At 34.0% G+C, this 22651-nt stretch overlaps 1 protein-coding gene across 5 annotated transcripts in view; it reads right to left on the bottom strand.

Moving 5' to 3' along the window:
• Positions 1-22651, bottom strand: part of GRIK2 (glutamate ionotropic receptor kainate type subunit 2) — a 657055-nt gene that overhangs the window by 394019 nt on the left and 240385 nt on the right. For all 5 annotated transcript variants that reach the window (XM_046006541.1, XM_046006542.1, XM_046006543.1 and 2 more), the window contains exons 3-4: positions 12631-12798; positions 10248-10505 (exon numbers count right to left, since the gene is read on the bottom strand). In XM_046006541.1, coding sequence (XP_045862497.1) covers positions 10248-10505; positions 12631-12798 — 426 coding nt within the window. The remainder of the gene's footprint in view (positions 1-10247; positions 10506-12630; positions 12799-22651) is intronic.

Raw genomic sequence — 22651 nt, forward strand, 5'->3', positions numbered from 1 at the left:
GCATTTTTTAGTCACCTACTAAATGCCTCCAGGTTCTGGAGGTACAAATATGAAGAACATATTACAGATTTGTATTAGACCAAAGATACTATTCACTCAGATTCTTAAAGATCCACTCTAGTATTCTGTTGGATCATCAGAAACCACAAATTGCAGGCCTTATTACTTCGTACCTGCATAGAATAGTTTCACTGAGTTATCATGATTTCCCTGTAGGTAGATACGAACATTTCCTTTAAAGTGATTTTTTAGGTTTTGTTTTGTTTGCTTTTTTAAGTTAGAAGTCAAGACACTGTGGTCCATTGCTATTCGATGTCCTCAATGCAGAGATTCACATGATAAACTAAGGCTTGAGCTCAAAGTTATAAGGGTTGTTTATCAACCTATGAGTCTGCATATTTACTGTTTGAGATAATAGTAATTATACTTTTATAATTATAGGAATTAAAGGGACTACACATTCTGAATAATCACCAGAACCACCCTCTATCCAGAGGTTCCTTTTAACTACTTTCTCCCCTTACTTCTCTCCAAAGAGATAGTTCAGGTTCTGGAATAAAAACAAACAAATAAATAAGCGAAATAGTAACAGCTCCAGAAACTGGGATATATATATATTTTTGATTCCTGTGATGTTATTTAATCCTTGCAAGAGGCACAGAAAAACCATAAAGAGCATAGAAGTAAGGAAGTTTTGTAACTTGGCCAATGTCACACATTTCATTATTGCCATGCCTGGCTGAATCTAAAGTCCACGCTTTCCCATTCTACCACCTTGCTTCTGGGCCACAGTAGGCTGGGGAAATATTAAAAATATTTCACAACCTGGGTGCCTGGGTGGCTCAGTAGGTTAAAGCCTCTGCCTTCGGCTCAGGTCATGATCCCAGGGTCCTGGGATCAAGCCCCACATTGGGCTCTCTGCCCAGAAGAGAGCCTGCTTCTCCCTCTCTCTCTGCCTACTTGTGATCTCTGTCTGTCAAATAAATAAATAAAATCTTTAAAACAAATAAGCACCTATGTTGAAGTGTTTACAGTGAGGTATTTTTAAAGAAATAACATTGTTGTCATTTTGTTATAAATTTCTAAGGCATCCTAGAATAGTCAATAATGGAACATATACATATAAAACTACATATGCACATATACAAATATAAACACATATACACATATAAAACAAGTGCTAAATATCTCAAAAATCTTCAGTTTCCCAAAAATCCTTCTCTAAACTAAAAACAAACAAACAACAACAAGAAATAACGAACGACAATGAAAATCTTCCTTGACTTGAAATTCTTTATTTCTTTCTCCCCTGATGTTTTTTTCTCCTTGCTTTTTGTCTGGAACACCCTTAGCTTCAGATATTCCCATGGCATATTTCCTCAGCTCATTAAAGTCTTAACTGAAGTGTCACCTTCTGAGTAAGTTCTCTTCTGACAAAGCAACTTAATATTGTAATACGCACTCCCTTGCACTCCCTATATATTTCCTTGCTTTATTTCTCTCCATAGCACCTACCACATTTGATACAATGTAATATACGTGTTTATTTTGTTATTGTTTATCACCCTTTACCAGAATACAAACTCCAGAAGTCAAAGAATTTTTATCTGTTTTGTTCACGCTTGTATCTCCAGTATCTAGAACAATGACAACACATAATAAATATTTGATTAGTTTTTGTAAACTAAATAAAGGAATAAACTTAAAATAAAACAAAAAGAGAAAAATAAATAGATGAATTAATTATAAAATAGTTAACATTCTCATGCAAAGGAAAGCATCATTCCTGCTAAATGGGTGACATGAATATGCCGAAAATAAGACTTACTACAGAATTAATGATGAATTATTTCATCAATCAAAGTCTTGCATCATACAAAGAACAGAATTATCAACTCACATGGATAAGAGTCAGGGAAGGTTACTTCACATTTATATTTTGTAAGAATATTTTAAGGTGCATCCTGAAGGTGAGGAATAGATCACCAAATGGCAAGGGCATATCAGGTAAAGAGAACAGTTTGTGCACAGCAAAGAGACTTGAAAGAGCAGAACATGATTGGTAAGGGGGAATTAAAGTACTCAAGGAAGGCTGTGGCGTAAGTATCAAGAGAAGAAATACCAGGAAAGCAAAATCAAAGAGGCATGAGAATGACAGTGACAGAGGCTGCATGTGTCATGCTGAGAAATTAGAACTCATTCTTCCAAGAACGGAGGAGTCACCAGACAGTGTTAAGACTGGGAATGACATCACCAGATTGTCATTGCAAAAAAAGACCATTTTGTCTGCATCAGATAGATGAACTTAAATAGGGTACCAGGTGGAACATGGTCAAGGCTGTATGCAGGTGTGTTAACTAAGACAGGGGTGGGAATAGAGAATAGAGCCAAATCTGGGAATTGCAAGATAAAAATGAGAACATTTCAGGGCACCTGGGTGGCTCAGTGGGTTGGGGCCTCTGCCTTCAGCTCGGGTCATGGTCCCGGGTCCTGGGATGGAGCCCCACGCCAGGCTCTCTGTTCAGTGGGGGGCCTGCTTCCTCCTTTCTCTCTGCCTGCTTGTGATCTCTGTCTGTCAAATAAATAAATAAAATCTTAAAAAAAAAATGAGAATGTTTAAGTCATCTATTGAAAATGAGGGATGACAGAAAGACAAGAATCTAGCCTGATCACTGTGGATATGGCTGGGAAACCCAAGAAATAGAGAAAAACCGGGAGAAAAAGAAAGTTCGGAATAAAGACAATGAGTCTGGTTTTTGTCACGTTGGGTTCGATGTGCCTCTAAGACATCCAAATAAAGATGATCAGTCGGGGCTAGATCTATGAGTATGGAACATGGTAGAAACAATTGAAGGTGTAGACAAATTATCTATAGAATTAGAGGCAGAGGAAGGTATGGGGCAGAGGAAAATTTTGGGGGGAAATGAAATAAGCAGAGAACAAGACTAAAAAAACTTGAATATCAGATTTTAAGGAGCAGTTTTAAATATCAGTTTTTCATTACCATGTTATGAATATAAAAATGGAATATATGGCTGAAAGGAAGGGGGTAACAAGGAGAGAGTGATGGCACAGAGACCAAAGTAGGAGAGTTATTTTTTCTCTTGAAGATGGAGTAGTCAGAATTGTCAAGGGCATCAGAGAGGGAATACAAGCCCTCCCCTTCTCCCTATCCTGCATAGAGAAGGAGACAAACAGCAGGAAAAAGCTAGGGGAAAAGTAACTACCAAGAGGCTCATGCCAAATTTATCATGTTCCAGATTTAAATTTAGGAAAACTGGTAGTGTCTGACTGTCACCAGGGAATTATTCTCACTTTATTATTTTCTTCTCTTCCAATGAAAACAAATTCTGCTGATCACTGGGTCTGGTATAAGACGTGTCCCTTCTATTTTGTTAGACCCGCAGATAGGCAGGAATATGACTTGTGTGATTATTGTGGATTAGAAATTTTATTTTCATGTTTTAGGGTTGGCATAAATTTTAAAGATTTTAAAACTGAAGAAAAATTAGCTCTTTGAATATGTTTAAAAATATTCACTGTCGTGTAATCAGAGCTGAAGTAATAATATTCCAAATAATTTTTATGCTAGCTTAAAAAGGAATAAAGAAACTATGTTCAAGCAAAACCAACTTTGTAGAAACACTAATATACCAAGCTATGTAATCAACTATATCCAAATAATTAGGCTTAACTCATAATTGCTTATTGTATGTGCTCTTGGAATTAAAGAACTTGGAGCTTTGTACTTAGATTGTACAACATATAATCATCTTAGATCCAAATTACCCTACTTCCTGAAATAAAATTGAAATTATTTGGTTATAAATTTTATAATACAAAAAGTGCCATAGTATTGAAAATTAGTGTCTTCCAGGAATATATATTTTCATATTAACTTATCTTCTTAAATTATTTTATTTATCCTATTTAAACACAGGTCCAAGATAAAAAAAATTACTATTACTTAATTGTGCATTTTTAAATCAACTCCAAAAGCACAGACAGATGTGTGTGGAATGTAATCTATACATATACTTCATTGAAGTTAAAAAAGTTCGTGAAGAAAGCATTTCTGCTTTTCTTTAGTATATAGACCTTCTTTTTTATATTCATATCATAGAAATTACTCAAAGATCAGCCTGTTAAATATTATAATCCCTTAAAAAAGTGACTTCGCGGGGCGCCTGGGTGGCTCAGTGGGTTAAAGCCTCTGCCTTCGGCTCAGGTCATGATCCCGGGGTCCTGGGATTGAGCCCCGCATCGGGCTCTCTGCTTGGCGGGGAGCCTGCTTCCTCCTCTCTCTCTCTCTCTCTCTCTGCCTGCCTCTCTCCCTACTTGTGATCTCTATCTGTCAAATAAATAAAATCTTTAAAAAAAAAAAAAGTGACTTCGGGGCATCTGGATGGTTCAAGCCCCACGTCAGGCTTCCTGCTCTCCCCTTCTCCCCCGCTCATGTGTGCGCGTTCTCTCTCTCTCTCTCTGAAATAAATAAAAAATCTTTAAAAAATTAAGACACTTTAAAAGAAAAGTCTATATTGATTTCCATGACTGCCTACTCACTAAAATAACTGAATTTTCTTGTCCCATGACCTTGTTTTTTGGCAATTTTTAAAATTTCCTCATACCACAAAGAATTACAAATGAAGGGCAGAACAAATGGCAATGAAAGTACCATAAGCTCATTTTTAAAATTTTTTATTTATTCATATAATGTTTAAAAGATTTTATTTATTTACTTGACAGAGAGAGAGAGAGAACACAAGCAGGAGGAATAGCAGGCAGAGGGAGAAGCAGGCTCCCTGTCTAGTAAGGAGCCTGATGCAGGGCTTCATCCCAGGACTCTGGGATCATGACCTGAGCGAAAGGCAGACACTTAACAAACTGAGCCACCCAAGCACCCCTATGCCCATTTTTTAGAAGATTTATTTATTTATTTTAGACAGGGGCAGGGAGGGGCAGAGACACAGAGAGAATCTCAAGCATTTACTCCCTGCTAAGCACGGAGTCAGATGCCAGGCTTGATCTCAAGACCCCCAGATCATGACCTGAGCTGAAATCAAGAGTTGAATGCTTAACCAACTGAGCCACCAAGGCACTCCTATATGCCCATTTGAAAATTCCTGTAAACCCTACAATCTGTATCTTCTATAGTTTCCTAGAATTCTCTACCTCAATAGCATTCCACCAAAACTTCTTTCTTAAGTGAGATTGTCATCTTTTTTTCAACCTGATTAATTTAGAAATTCTCTTGTTTCTGGTCTTGCCTTGTTCCCTACCATATCCCAATAGCCCTGATATGTTCTCCACACTAAAGGCAGAGAGCCCTTACCAAAAATAGTTCTGTGTCATTCCTTTGTTTAAAATAATGACAACAAAATGAACCAAACCAAACCAACTAACATTATATAACAGTATTTAATTAAACAGAGTATGTTCTGAAGTTGACTGCCTGGGGTCAAAACCCAGATCTACAATTTACTTGCTGTGTAACCTTGGGCAAATTATCCCAATTCTCTGCATCTAAATTTTCTCATGTTAAAAAAAAAAAAGTAGGATGAATAATTCCTTTTTCCTAGAGTATAGTAAGGCATAAATAGCACAAAGCCATCCATTTCATGAAAAAAAAAAAAACCTCAATGGTAACTTGCTGTATTTGAATTTTTTATAGATGTATATACCGGGGTGGGAGGGTGGGGGGTTCTCATTAAACGTCACCATTTGATGAAAATAGAACAAAGCCATGAAATTTGCATTATTATGAGTTTTAAGCCACTACTATATGGGCTCTATGAGGCAGGACAATAGTCCTCTAAAGTATGTATTATCTTTACTTTACAAATGCATCAACTCAGACTTTTAAAATCAAGTAACTTGCTGAAAAGTATACAACAGAGCCCGGATTTCAATACAGAATGTTTTGACATTGAAGACCATAGTAACCATGATAGACCAGTCTACCAGATGTCCCTGTCTCTATGTTCTTTTTCAAGCTCATAGGAAGAAAACTAAATGCGTATATGCCCATCTCATTGACACGCTCAATGGTGGTTTGGGAAGCAGGATCGTATCGTGCAAACATGATAGGTATTGCTATAGACGTGCAGATATGGCAGAAGGAGAAATTTTTAAGGTAGATCCATGAGTCAGGTAATACCCAGGTGCTGATGACAGAATAGTTCATAGCCTTAGGGCTCATTCTGCTCTAGTGTGTATTTGATCCGGTGTAAAATATAGCCAAGAAAACTCACTCATAATGTGATGAATGTTCTCATGGGTGAGGGTCAGGAGTAGTACCAGGTGCTGGGATGTGCTGGAGTAAACTTTCTTTGTGACAGCTAAGCCGGACAGTATGTGTAAGCACGTATGTGTAAATGTGCATGAGCACATGTGTATGCATTTAGTGGATGGGAGGAGTGGAGGCCAGAATGAGAAATTTCTAGGTGAACAGAAATAGGATATTGGGCAACTTGAAAGAAGTTCAATGGCTCATCTGAAAAGACGTAGTGAGGAATTCAGACTCAAAGGTCACTGGAAAGTTACAGGAGCTAGATCATGTCAGGTCTTAGAAGGCTCTTTAAAAAGTTTTGACTTTATCCTTACAGCAATGAGAAGCTATTATTAAGGAGAATGGATCACAATTGCATTTTTAAAGAAATACTCTAACTGCAGAGTGGAGACTGGATTTTAGTGGAAAAGGATTTGAAGTAGGGGGTCAGTTAGAAAGCTGTTAATAATAATCCAGGTTAGAAATAATGGTGATCTTGACCCGAGAAGTACCAGAGAGGATGGAAAAAAAAAGATTTGAGAGATCATACAGGTGTAGCATTGACAACTGTTATAGCCTGATTGAGGGGCCTGAAAAAGGGAAAAACGAAGGGAGATGTTCACATTTCTGTCTTCGGCTGTTGGTGGGCAGAAAAGCCAGTCACTGAAGGAAGCAGGAATGGTGTGATAATAACCTATTTCCTTTGGGACTTATAGAACTGTTTTGATGATGAAGTGAAATAGTTTATATAATAACAACTATCACAATGCCTAGGGCCTTATAGCTCTTTTCTATAGTTATTTTCATTCTCATCTCCTCATTTCCAAAGTTGTTCCAGTGTTCAGTAGCAAAATTGGGGATAGAATTCCAGGCTTCTGTTTACCAGTCCAGAGTTCATTGTTAATGGACTGCTGGTCTATAAACAAAGATGAAACACAGGGATTTTAAAGCAAATATTCAGAACTTATCCTGGAATTGCTTACGAGCTGACAGCTATCCAACTTATTTTTAGTTTATATTTAAAGTGAATCATATGTTCCAAAATGACTGACAGAAACACAGCTTTGTTTCTGAAGCCAATTCTTTTCCATCATTTTTGGACATCATTCAGAGCTATAACAGACTTTCAGGGTGTTTAAAAGCATTCATCCACGACAACAACAAATGCTAATTATCATAAAAAATAAACAGCTCCTGTTAACATCATTCTAAGAATTTTTCCTACTCCAGCACTATATTTCATCTATCATCCCATCTGTTTTGGGGGTGGGAACAAAGAATGGATGAAAGTATAATTATCATGTATCAAACTGGACAACACAACAAAACAGAAATGAATATAAATGGGAGGGATAGCATACATAATAAATAAATCTGGAAAGGGAAAAAAGAAATGTAAATAAAATGGCACAGTGTGTCCTGCAGTAAACAGCAGATACGTAAGTCCATAATGGAGTCAATAATGTTTATCTTGCTAAGTATGAGGTGGATTTTTCCCCATTTCAGTTCATAATCCTTGTTATAATCAGATTTCCTCCCACATGATCAAATAGGCATCTTGTTCACTTGGGAAGTTTACAAATCCTCTCTGTTGAATTCTCTCATTAAAATTCCACCTTGAGACTTTTAAAAATAATTGGAAAAAAAAAGTCTACTTCCAAATATTTATGAATACATTTCAAAGGGAATCTTAGGGTCAGTTCTATCTTATAAAAATATCAAGAACAGCCACTTTCTCAAAAGTTTGTTAAATTAAAAGGGACCAGGGCTCCTGGGTGGCTCAGTCAATTAAGGGTCTGCCTTCAGCTCAGGACCTGATCCCAGCGTCCTGGGATAGAGTCCCTGCATTGGGCTCCCTGCTTAGCAGGGGTGTGGGGGCAAGGGGCTACTCCTCCCTCTCTCTCTGCCCCTCCCCTAGTTTGTGCTCTCTCTCGCTTACTCACTCTCTCTCAAATAAATAAATAAAATCTTTTTAAAAGAAATAATTTATTTCTCTATTTAAATTGCTTCCATGATATAAATGCTTAGAATATTATTTAAAGCAAAAGATCAATTACATATGAAGCTTTGCTTTACTGAATTGCGATTTGATCTTGGTCACAAATCCCATTATCATTTTAGTCAATCACTCAAGAGCTACATATGTGAAATAAAAATGTCACAATACACACACACACACACACACACACACAGAGAGAGAGAATAGTGAAGAAGGTGTACTATCCAGAAACATTTTGAACATTTGCCAATATCCTTTCTACCATGAGGAGTTTTAAGATAATAAGAAATAAATAGAAATATCACATGTACAACATATACCTATATGCACTCATATATGTGTGTATATACCATGTATACATGTATATATGAAGATATGTGATGTTTGGATAGCATTCACCTGAATTAAATCAGAGGGAACAGAGAAGTAAATAACTCACAGATTCACAATGTGTATGTATTCATATTTATATACTTCTGTATATGACCATAAAGAGTTATGGACCAATTTGTAACTGAGGTTTCCCTGGACCATCACATTATAACACCCCAGAAAAACCATTCACATGGAATCTACCATTTATAACTTGACATAAAGAAACTTATCAATGACAGAAAAGTAATGATTTGGGAGTAAAACATCATACAACAAACTTAGTAAGTCTAATTTCAGTTAAAAGACACATCAAATGTACTTACTAAGTTGTTTTTTGAAGGACTTTTATTTATATTTCTAAGTTAAAATTATTCATGAACATTTCACTTTTTAAAATCAGAAAAGTGAAATTACTCTTTTTTTTTTTTGAAATTACTCTCTTAATGGGTATTGAGACTCATTCTTTCTTACCCTAATGAAAATGTTTTTCAAGTTATATTCATTGTTTTCTCAACCCTATAATTCTCTCTTCCGTTGTCTTCCTGGGAGAATTCCTATCTGTCTAGTTGGTCAATTTTATGGGCAAAGGGACTTAGTATTGCACATAGTTCTAAATCTTGCATGCATGAACAAAGTGTGCTACTAGATTACTTTGGGAGAATTTAATTCAAATGAATTTCAATTTTTATGTAAACATGAAGGTATAGTGAAATGTCTTACAATAAATATTATAATCACGTCCTATTTTAAGAGCACTATTTGGACCATTGATAAACATCTTAATGTAAAATTCCTGTCACTATAAAATAATCAATAAAGTATGAACTTCTACCAGTATAGCTGCCAAGGAAAATAAAATACATTTATTTTCCATGCTTTACTTTCATATATTTATCTATGAGACTTTTTTTAATTGCTACTTCAAAACAACAATTCATATATAAAAATAATAATATACATTAGAACAAGAAAGTACAAACAACCTCTAGCCAGCAAACACTCATTAAATACTCATCAAAGACACTGTAATTTTCCCAAATCCCTAAACTATGTCTACACATAGTTCTAAAAACTCTGAGTATTTCAATGGGTATTACATTGTTTCAAATTTGAAAAAAAAAAAAACTTTTCTTAAACTTCAAACATGCTATACAGATATAAAAGTTATTATTTATCATACACATTTTTGGCACATAAATGGCCAAAGAAAATGTTAAGACAAATCCTGAATTTCTTGATAAGTTCCACTAACAGTCAATTGTAAGACTTTACTGTAGGAAACTATCCTGAATCTAGCAGAAGAATTCTTTGAATAAAATTTCAATATTGTTTTATATTCTCTCTATCCTTCATCCAATATTATAGTTCATGCTAACTGATCCTTCACAGGAAAGAAAAGTGCTTATCTCACAAATACAGAGAGGAAGTATGGGATTTAGCTGTTCTTTGGATGTGTGAAATTAGTGTTGATGTTTGATTCCAAATGTCTTTCTATCCCTCACCTTAATTAGAACACCGAAGAAGAACATAGTAAGAATCTTGAATAAGTTTCAGAACGTTGCACATACTTAAAACATAGCCCTGAAGGCTACTGATTTTTCTTACCAGTGCTGTCATCATACACGACTGTGACAGTTTTCCACTTGAAGAACTGCACCAAATCCAAAATGGCACGGCTGAGTGAAGAGAAGTCTGGGTAAAGACTGACATAGAAGGAATCTTTGTTGTCTGACACCTGGTGCTTCCAGCGGGTCTGTATGTGGGGAACCCCCAGAGCATTGCAGATAGACTGCACAGCATTTGCTGAAGAGCTGTGTGAAGGCCCGAAGATGGCAGCTACCCCAAGAGACAGCTGATCGCAGGCTGAAGAGGAGATAGAAGTCGGTCAGTAATGAGGAGAGATGCCAGCTTGCCAACGTTACCACATTATTATCCTAAGCCTGAAGGTTTATCCTGAAGAAAGATTTTGTTTTCCTTATAAACAACATCTACATTTAGAAAATTTCCATATTTTGTTGAACTCCAAACATTATGTTTGTTAGAAGGGAAATTCTTCCAGACATCTGCAGCTCAGTGTTCAAATAATTTTACAAATAATGTCAAAAGAGGGAAAGGAGAAGGGTATTCTAGAATTTAAGAAGGAAGGGGTATGAATGAATATAAACTTCAATGGATTTTAGTGGGTTACAAAATTTGTAAACCCCTTTTAATATTTTGTAAACCGAATGAGATTAACACCTCATAATTCCTAAGACAGTAACCTGTTTGTTGCTAGAACATGGTAGTCTCTGGGCACTTGGGTGGTTCAGTTAGTTAAGTGTCTGCCTTCAGCTCAGTTCCTGATACCAGGATTCTGGGATCTAGTCCCAAGTCAGGCCCTCTGCTCAGCAGGGAGTCTGTTTCTCCCTCTCCCTCTTCTGGCCACCCTACCCCAACTAGTGTTTGTGCATGCTCCCTCTCTCAAATAAATAAATAAAATCTTTAAAAAATGTTTAAAAAGAACATGCTAGTCTGTTATTTTTACATTACTCCTTTGAATTTCTCATTAAGAAACCTATTAATATTTTTTTTATGCTTCACCCATATTCCATATTCTTTGGTCTAAATTATTTCATTTGAGACAGAGCTTCTTCTTCCTAATGGAAATAATCATGAACTATGTCACTAATCAAATGCACTTGTCTTGCAGTTAATGACTTATTTTGCAATTATGATGACAAATGTAGTATTTCACAATAACCTTTACCCTTTTTTTCCAGCCTTTAAAACCTTTCATCACCCTGACATGGTTCTGAAATGTGGAAACTTATTTGTATTCATAAAGATATGAATTCAAAGGGCAGGCAGAATATAGGCTTTGATAAACACTAGTTAGCTGGGGGATAAAAAGGGTACTTTCATCTCACGGAATATTGTACCTTATCAGTTGCCATTAATATTAATGAAATTAGAAGAAATACAGACCAGTTTAGAATTATAAATAATTATGTACATTTCCATCAGGTTAAGATAGCTAATAAAACAATATTAGAATTACAGAAAAGTAAATGTTGTTTTAAAAATATGAATTTAGAGCAAATGCTTTCTAAGTCCACTCCTTTGAGAAAAATCTATATTATGAAATTTAATTCCTGTTAATGCTAACTATGCAAAATAATGCTAACTATGCAAAGAAAAGATGACCCACTTAGACAAGTAAGACTATGGAAACCTCTCGCAAAACACGCTTACTACCAAGATTGTTGTTTGGTTAAAATAATGTGTTGATAATAGTTCTCTATTACCTTCCTTACTTTATAAATGTTAAAGTCATATCCACAAAGTTATTTTTCTATTCTTACCATTAAAAACACAGTCTAACAACATAATGAAATAACAAAATTTATAAATATTCTAATATATCTTCTTAAAATGCAATTTTCCAATATTTTCCATTTATTTTCAGTCATAAGAAGATACATCCACTAGTTTAAAAATAGGCATGGAGTACACATAAATGAAAGTTTTTTGAAAATTTTCCAATAAAGTTTTAAGATTGTGCTGACATTATGAAGTCACTTGGAACTACAGAACTTTCAAGAGAGTCAGTAAATTGAGACAATAATAATAATGTAGTAGAAGACAAGTAATAGAAATAAAAATGTAAGAATGGATTCCAAAACTTGGTAAAATCCACTGATGTATCATTTTATTTAGTGGTTTCTTAAAAATAGGAATACTTTACTAAGAAAACAGGATTATTGGGGAAAAAATCAATTTCACAACACTCATAGACCTAATTGTATTTCATGTTATAAGCTCTTTTTTTTGTAATAGGTAACCATATCACCTTACTGTCCCTGATAAAATTTACATGCATTTTAAAAAGAAATATTTGCATGAAAATATTCCTAATAACTTATTAATTACATTTGGAATTAAGAATTCTCTCAAGAATAGCTGGAAATTTGAATTCCAGAAAATATAATGTTAAATATTTGTCAATTACCTTTTTTGGATGCTTCAAAACTGTCATAGAGGTTTATCTTTTGGGTGTCATAAGTTAGGGTGGTATTGGGTAACAACGTTCTATTTCTATTGATTGTATTCACAGCAAATCTGAATGCAAGCTCTTCAGCTCCCATTGGGCCAGATTCCACATATTCAAAAATGCCACCTGGAAAAAAAGAAAGAATAGTCATACAGTTCTTAGAAGATAAAGAAAATGTATGAAGTTTTCTTTACTTTTATGTATGTATGCACTTATGTGTGTGTGTGTGTGTGTGTGATTTGCTTAAATACATGGAATTTGTGCTTACTTGAATATTTGAGAATGCCCTTTTAGATAAATCTATATCATAAAAATTTCTTTGCTTATTGTTATCATAATTTATCATAATTTAAATATGATTTTGCTTTTCTCTTTCAATAATTCCTTCTTTCAGAGCCTAGGTATATATAGATCTTGCCTTAAGTACCGAGCATTATCCCTCAAACTTTTGCACAGTTCCAGAATAATAAATACTCTATGTGGATATAAAGCTATGAAGTTAAGCATCAGGAAAATAATATTAAATTTGTCTCCATTAATTGACAAATCAGAAATCTTTAGCATAATTTCTATGGCACATACTGTGCTAAATGCCAAAAATACAAATTCACTTGCAAATTCTAATGAATGAGCTTGCAAGAAAAGACAGCAAAGTAGCATTTCTCTATTTGTTCTACTCTAAGTCTTTTTTAGAAGATACTTGGACATTTGTGAAAGATAACTCTCCCCAAGGGTGCCAACCCCTTCATCAGTAAATAATAAGGAAGCATATAATTTAGGCCATAAAATATAAAGTACAATTCAAAAACATGTCTTTTCCATTTGTCACCTTTCACCAGTTATGTCTTAATCCAGTTTCCTCATTCTTGTCTCAGCCTTGCTGCTTCTTAATATTCTCTCTATTCAGTTATGAGTGACCTATGGGACCTTTGCCGCTAACAGAATCTCTTCTTTATTGTTACTTTGGTAATGGAATGAAAGTGTGAGCATCTGATATTTGACACTGCCCAACCACTGTCTTTGGGAAACTAGTATTAGTTTAACAATAGAGAGCATTTATTTTTCTCCCTTTCAAATTTCATTCCATATACTCTCTGAACAGTCATTCACAAACTAAACTCCCTTGAATAATCCATTTCCAAAGTTTGCAATTCATACCTCATCAAAAGTCTTCTGACACATAAACCACAAACTACCTATTCTAAAGTAGTAAGAAGTTATGGTATGGTAACAATTCTAAATTAGCAAGAATCCATGGTATGGTAATAATTCCTATAAACATGAGGAATTAGGAGTCAACAAAACACAGTACTCAGACAAATTCATACTCAGAAAGAATTAGAAAATTTGTTATTTGACCCCATATTAGTTTGAAATATTTCTCTTATTCTTTCAACTAAATTAATGGTATAGTTACCAGAGCAATCAACTTACTGTGAAATAGTTCTCTGAATACAGTTAAAGTCTTTAGAGACTTAGGCCAAGCAGAACAATAACAATTTACATGCCTAAATGGTGTCAAGAACCAAGTCAGATGTCACATATATATGGAGGAGAACAGTGGTGTGAGCCTAGACTCTGAAGCCAAACTGGATATACAATCTTTGTCGCCATTTGCCATCCATGTAAAATTGGTCATTGCTTAAATCCTCAGTCTAAATTTCATCATCTCTAAAAAGAGGATGATAATGAAGGTGACTGCATAGAGTTGTTATAAAAATTAAATGTTATCTTATTACAAAGCACTTAATTAGACTGGTGGCTGCGCTAAAGTAAGCACTCCATAAGTGTCTAAGGTTTCACTGAATCTTCAAAGTAATCCCAAGTAGTATTATTTTATAAGAAAGAACCCTTTTGGCCAAAGATCCTATAGCTATCAAGAGATAGAGCCAACATTACAATCTGTTCATTCAAAAACTTCAAAGCCCTTGCATATTCTAGTACAAACTAGTATTTTTCTTCAAAGTTTTATTCAGGTAAAATATACAAAACCTCATAAAGGCAAAACATAATGACTTTAATAATATGTAATTAGAAATGTAAGATTCTATATATGGAACAGGAAAATAATTGAGCAATTATAAAGTACTTCTTAAATTTAATTAGAAATAAAGTTTCAATTATAGAAATGCAAACCTGAAGTTATTTCTTAATGGCAAAATAAAATGAAAAACTAAATCTTCTACTTTCCTCAGTTCAAATTATAGTTTCTATGTGATATAAATACAAAAGACAAAAGAAGGAAACAGAAATGATCAATATTTGATGACTGTGGGATAAAATATTCCTATTCTTTATCTCTCTTGAAAACAAATAATTCAAATTTAAGTTTACATATTTATTACTGCTTTGAATATTTAAGGAAATCTTTGTAATTCCTCAAGATAACCCATTTTTATCTTAATTAAATAAAATAATTAAATTTTATTGATCCAAAGCCAGAATTGAAAATTTTGTATATAAAAATCAAAAATATCCATGTAAGTTTCATAAGCACAATATCTTCTATAACACCTTCTGGCCATGTTAACTCAAAGGAGGGAAGGAAGGAAGAAAAAGAAAGACCACTACTCCTGTTTTGTGGAGGGTAAGTATGGACAGTGCAGTAAAAGAATTTAGCAAAGAATTACTTTCAAAAAAATATTGGGTGGGTGCCTTAAATTTATGTGGGAAACAAACAGAGCTTTTGTAATTCTATTTAAAATTTTGGAAAGTTTAGTAACATCTAACATAATAATTGATCAAAGAAGAAAAAAGTACTGTCACCATATTAGATGGTTTAATGACACCTGATAGATATCATTAGTTATTCTTGATTAAGAAAATATTATCAGGGGCGCCTGGGTGGCTCAGTGGGCTAAAGCCTCTGCCTTCGGCTCAGGTCATGATCCCAGGATCCTGGGATCTAGCCCCATATCCGGCTCTCTGCTCAGCAGGGAGCCTGCTTCCTTCCCCTCTCTCTCTCTGCCTGCCTCTCTGCCTACTTGTGATCTCGCTCTCTGTCAAATAAATAAACAAAATCTTTAAAAAAAATTTTTTTTTCAGAAAAAAATAATGGAGTCATAATGAAGCTTTACTAAGATAAAAATCACACATTAATAGAAATATTATATTTAAGAGTAAAACAGAAACAAAGTCCCAGTAATGTCAGGAAAAAGATAAGAATGTCTACAATATCCACTTTTACTATTATTTTGGAAATTTTAATAAATGTAATTAGAAATAAAAATTACTTATTAGAACATAGAGTCCATTTTAATTTCATTCTATATATAGAAGAGACACAAATATCATTTGCCAATGGCATTTAATCATAACGATGAAAATAAAAAAATTGAGAGAATTTATCATGGAAAAAACCTCTCCTAAAGCAAATATTAAACAAATGAGTTCTTTAGGTAGAGGAAAAATGATCCCAGAGGGAACCACTACACTGCTTAAATGTATGAAGTATAAAGAAAGGATAAATATGTGGGTGAAAGCAATAAATTTTAACTAAACAAGCAGGAACAGTAACATCTTATGATGTTTGTAATGAATTTAAATCAAAGCGAACCATAAGAGACTATGGACTCTGAAAAACAACCTGAGGGTTTTGAAGGGTCAGGGGTGGGAGGTTGGGGCAACCTGAGGGTTTTGAAGGGTCAGGGGTGGGAGGTTGGGGGAACAGGTGGTGGGTAATGGAGAGGGCACGTTTTGCATGGAGCACTGGGTGTTGTGCAAAAAGAATGAATACTGTTACGCTGAAAAAATAAATAAAATGAGAAAAAAAAAATCAAAGTACATTCTAATAACAACACAAAAGTTGAGAAAATCATAAATAAAATTAAAGAATGTTAATGTTCCAGCAATATTGGGAGGATGATAAAGATAATTATTTTAGACTGTAATAATGCACCAATACATATTTAAATTTCTAAGATAAAGACGAAAGTAATGAAATAACATATGATCAAAAATTTTAAAAGAAAAATGACCTAATAAAAAACATTTTATTTGTCCAAAAAGAATCAGAAACATAAGTAAAATAGAAAAAACACTAAAAGAATTAGTAAGATGACATAAGTGATCCAAAAGAAATGTATCAGTAATTACATTAAAAGTAAATGAAATAGATTCACATTTTAAAGTTTAAGATTATCCAACAGAATAAAAAGGCACAAAACTGTAAGCTACCTTTAAGAGTAATGGTGAAAAATAAGAAAAGAGATGGGTAAAAATTGGTTCTAAAAACACACTAACCAAATAAAACCTGGGGAAGCTATTCCAATGTTAGATAAAGTAGACTTGAAGAGAATAAAGGATGTCTATCATAATGATAAAGACGTCAATACACCAGAATGATAAAATTCAGACTCTATATACACTAACAAAAAAACAAACAAACAAACAAAAAAACCTCCCACATACTGACAGGGCTAGAAGGAGATACAGATCATAGTGAGAAACATTAAAACACCACTCTTAGTAGCTCACAGAAGAAGCAGACAAAAAAAAAAAAAAAGAGTTAAAATTTAGATGATCTAAAAATATTTGACTTAATTAACAAAGATGAAACACACTACCTCATAATGATAAAATAATTTTTTTCAAGTGAATGTTTACCAAAATTGATCATAAGCTAGGCCATATACTAAATCTCAACACATTTAAAAGGACTGAAATAATTCAGAGCGTGTTCCCTCATCATAGTGATATTAAACTAGAAATAAATAACAGAAAGATAACTTGGAAATCCCAAATTTAGAAATTAAAGAACATATGCCTCAGTAACCCATGGGTCAACAATGAAATCATAATGGTTATTACCAAATCGGGGAGCAAAATAAAACCGAAAATTTGGCACTTAAAACTTGTAGAATACAACTAAGTCCATGCTTAAAAGAAAATTTAAGACTAAAAATCAAAACAAAAATTTAAAAAATAGAAGACTAAAAATCAATGATCTAAGTGCCATCTCAAGTATCTAGGAAAAAAAAGAACAAATCAAATCCAAAGGAAATAGAAGAAAAAAATAATAAAGATCAGAGCAGAAATAAATAAAATAGTAGATAAAATAATGCAATAGAAAACATACATACAAAGCCAAACTTTGGTTATTTAAAATATTATTAAAATTTCTAAAATTTTAATGAGTCTAATCAAAAATAAGAAGATAGAACTTAAAAAAAAGTTGCACACCAACTCTTCATGAACATATAGATGCAAAAATCCTAAATACAGCAAATTGAATCTAGCAAAATATAAAGACAATAATACATCAAACCAAATGGGTATGGAGGTTCCTCTAAAAGTTAAAAACAGAACTACCCTAGGATCCAGCAATTGCACAATTTATACAAAATTGTGTATATAAAAGAATACAAAAACATTAATTCAAGGGGTTACATGCACCCTCTTGTTCATGGCAGCAAATAATGATTATTAGCCAAATTATGGAAACAGCCCAAGTGTCCACTGACTGATGAATGGATAAAGAAGATGTGGTATATGTATACAATGGAATATTAACCATAAAAAAGAATGAAATCTTGCCATTTGCAATGATAGGGATAGAACTAGAGAATATTATGCTAAAGGAAATAAGTCATTCAAGGAAAGACAAATACCATACCACCACATTCATATGTGGAATTTAAGAAACAAAACAAACAAGCGAAAGAAGAAAAGAAAAGAGAGAAGTAAACCAAGAAACAGACTCTTAACTATAGAGAACAAACTGATGGTTACCAGAGGGAAGGGGGTGAGAGGAAAGGTGAGATTAAGGAGTGCCCTTGTGATGAGCACCAGGTGATGTATGGAAGTGTTGAATCACTATATTTAGTGAAACTACACTGTATGTCACTACACTGTATGCTAACTGAAATCTAAATAAAAATTTAAAAAGAAAAAAAATAAGTGGGGTTTATTTTAGGAATTCAAGATGTGCTTAACATTTGAAAATAATTCTATATAGTTTAAAATATTAAGAGAAAATGGAACGATCTTTTTGATAATTATGACAGTATCATTGATAAATTTCAGCTTCAAGTCACGATTAAAAGCTCTGAGCAGAGTCCATAGTCTCTTATGGTTCGCCTCCCCTTTCAATTTTTTTTTTTTTTTTATAAACATATAATGTAGGGTTTTGAAGGGTCGGGGGTGGGAGGTTGGGGGAACAGGTGGTGGGCAATAGGGAGGGCACGTATTGCATGGAGCACTGGGTGTTGTGCAAAAACAATGAATACTGTTACGCTGAAAAAATAAATAAATTTAAATACTGAAAAAAAAAGCTCTGAGCAATTTAGAGATAGAAGAGAACTTCTAAGCAGATACAGAGTATCTATAAACAACCTACATCAACCATCACACTTACTGTATAATGCTGAAATCTTTCCACTTAAGACTGGAAATGAAATAAAGTGCTCACTATGACCACTTTTATTTAGCATTGCAATGTAGGTCCTCTTTAGGGCAATGAGTAATTAAACTAAAATAAGTAAATAAATAAATATAGTAAGTTTTGAAAAGGAAGAAAAAAATTATGGTTATTCCTGGATGAAATGATTGTATATGTAGAAAATAATACAGATAAATTACTAGAATTAAAAGAACGAATTTAGGGGCGCCTGGGTGGCTCAGTGGGTTAAAGCCTCTGCCTTGGGCTCAGGTCATGATTCCAGGGTCCTGGGATCCATCCCTGCGTCGGGCTCTCTGCTCAGCAGGAAACCTGTTTCCTCCTCTCTCTCTCTCTCTGACTGCCTCTCTGCCTACTTGTGATCTCTATCTGTCAAATAAATAAATAAAATCTTTAAAAAAATAAAATAAAATAAAAGAATGAATTTAGCAAGATTTTATTGGATATAAGATTAATGTACAAAAATATATTTCTACATATCAACAACAAAGCAAAATGAAAAAATTATAAGTATCATTTTCAATAGCATCAAAAACTTTAGATATGTTGAAATATAACATAGGATGTGCAAAATATTGTGGTGAAAAGTATAAAACATTATTGAGAGAAAATAAGAACTAACTAAACAGGGATATACTAAACTTATGAAATAAAGAACTCAAGATTTTAAAGATGCTAATTCTCCACAAATTGTTCTATAGTTTAGTATAATCCCAATCAAAATCAGAGCAGATTCAAATACATACAGAAATGCAAAGGGCCTAAAATAATAAAAGCAATCTTAAGAGAAACAAACACTGGAGGGCTTATGCTACCATATTTCAAGAATTGTAATAATTAATTCAACTATAAATTACATATAAGTGATAATGTTATAGTGCCAAAGAAAAAGAATTGTATTTTCAATAAATATGTCTGGATCAATTCAATAATCACACTTAAAAAATCATTTCAATCACATGGCTGAGTGTGAAAGTTAAACAATAATGTTAAAAACAAGCTACGAAAAGATTTCTTAACAAAAAAAAAAGAAGACAAAAACTATTAACTATAAGGTAGAAATATGATATATAACACATTAAAATTAAGAATTTCCAAGTTCAAGAAACAATTCAGAGGATGTGTCTGTGTGTGTGCGTATGTAAGACAGAGAATCATCTCTTGAAAATATTCATAAAAAGAAAACAGCAGTCAAATCAATAGAAATGTGGGTAGGAAACTTGAACAATCACTCTCCCCTATAAAATTCAAAGGGACAGTAAACATACAAAAAGGAGTTCAATTTCATAGTACTCTGGACAATAAAAATTAAAATTATAGTTCAAAACAATTTTACAGACACTCAAATGATTATGATGAAAAAGACAAGTATTATCAAGTGTTGTTGAAAATGTGGAGCAAGTAGACCTCCCATGCATTTCTGGTCTCTCTAGAAGTGGGTACAACCTACTTTGAAAATTGTGCTTCAGGGTCTTCTAACATTGAAAATCCACAAACCCTCTGGCCAAAATTGTACTCTGGGATACACACCCAACAAAAAGTGCATGCATGTCCATCAAAGATCATGTATTCGGTAATCACATGCAAAAACATAAGATGAATCTCATAAACAAAATATTGAGTGAGGGCGCCTGGTTGGCTCAGTGGGTTAAGCCGCTGCCTTCGGCTCAGGTCATGATCTCAGGGTCCTGGGATCGAGTCCGCATCCGGCTCTCTGCTCAGCGGAGAGCCTGCTTCCTTTCCTCTCTCTCTGCCTGCCTCTCTTGTGATTTCTCTCTATCAAAATATTGAGTGAAAGAAGTCAGACACACACACAAAAAAATACTGCTGTCTGAAATCATTTTTCAAAAACTTCAAAAAATAGAGGTGGGGTAAGGAGGGTACATGATGTGCTTCTGAGGTGCTGCTGATGTTCTGTTTCTTAACCTCAGTGTTTGGATATGTATTATTAAAGCTCTAATACTCTATAATTTGTGCACTTTGGTACATATGAATCATCTTTTAATAAAATTTTATTTTAAAAAACAATTGCATGAGATGCCTGGGTGGTTCAGTTGGTTAAGCAACTGCCTTCGGCTCAGGTCATGATCCCGGGTCCTGGGATAGAGCCCCACATCAGGCTCCCTGCTGATCAGGGAGTCTGCTTCTTCTCCCTCCCCCTTTGCTACTCCCCTGCTTGTTCTCTCTCTCTGTCAAATAAATAAAATCTTAAGAAAAAAAAAAATGCATAAAAGCACTAAGGCTTTTCTAAGTTTGATAGCACAAGCAATAAAAATAAATTCAATATTGCTAAATGTAACTGGAGTGTTTGAAAAATAATCATAATCGAACACATATGATTAAAGAAAGGCAAATAAGAAGATATACAAAAGTATATTAACAGAATAGAAACATAACATTAAAAAACAGAAGAGAGAGGTGCCTGGGTGGCTCAGTCAATTAGGCATCTGTCTTCAGCTCAGGTGATGATCCCAGGGTTCTGGGATTGAGCCCCACATCTGGCTCCCTGTTCAGTAGGAAACCTGCTTCTCCCTCTGCAGCTCCCCCTGCTTGTGCTTGCTCTCTCTCTCTCAAATAAATAAATAAATATTTTTTAAAAAAGATTAGTATCTTCAATATATAAATAACACTAACAATAAAAATATGATCACTGCAACAGAAAAATTGGCAAAGAATATGAATAGATAATTTATAAGCAATATATGCAAATAACTACTGAACATATTAAAATGCTCAAAAATAGGAAAGACTAAAACAAAGAATTTTTAGGATTAAATTTGTTTAGGTGTGTGAGAAAAGCACAGTTGAAAAGAAAAAGAAATTGATAAACTTTTTTGAAAACCTTTATTTAAATCTATCAGGCTTTAAAAACATCATACACTTAAGTCTGCTAATTCTACCTGTAGGATGCAACCTGAAGAAAAACGTGGCTCATTTAGTTGTGAGGATGTTCACTTTGTTCGTAAGAACAATATGATTAGAGGGGCACCTGGGTGAGTCAGTGGGTTAAGCCTCTGCCTTCAGCTTGGGTCATGGTCTCAGGGTCCTGGGATCGAGCCCCGCATTGGGCTCTCTGCTCTGTAGGGAGCCTGCTTCCCTCCCTCTCTGCCTGCTTCTTTGCCTACTTGTGATCTCGGTCTGTCAAATAAATAAATAAATAAAATCTTTAAAAAAAAAGAATATGATTAGAAATGCTCTAACCATCCAATGGTAGACACAAATTATGGTACATTTAATTAATTAATATGTATCTAGCCATTTTTATATTCGATAGAAGTTATTCGATGACAAAAATGCTTTATAAGTAGTTACAATATATACTTATGCATAGTAAGTATTAAGTATGGTTTATTTCAGATGACAGGCATTTGATTAATTTTCTTCTTTCCACTTGTTTGTACATTTTATGTATGTATTTATTTGCTTACTTATTTATGAAAGAGAGAGAGACTGTGAGAGCAGGAAGGGGCAGAGGGAGAGGGAGAGAATCCTAAGCAGTGTCCGCACCCAGCCCAGAGCCAGATACGGGACTCCTTACCATGACCCTGAGATCATGACCCCAGCCAAAATCAAGAGTCAGAT

This window comes from Meles meles, chromosome 5, assembly GCF_922984935.1.
Source record: "Meles meles chromosome 5, mMelMel3.1 paternal haplotype, whole genome shotgun sequence".
Lineage (NCBI taxonomy): Eukaryota > Metazoa > Chordata > Mammalia > Carnivora > Mustelidae > Meles > Meles meles.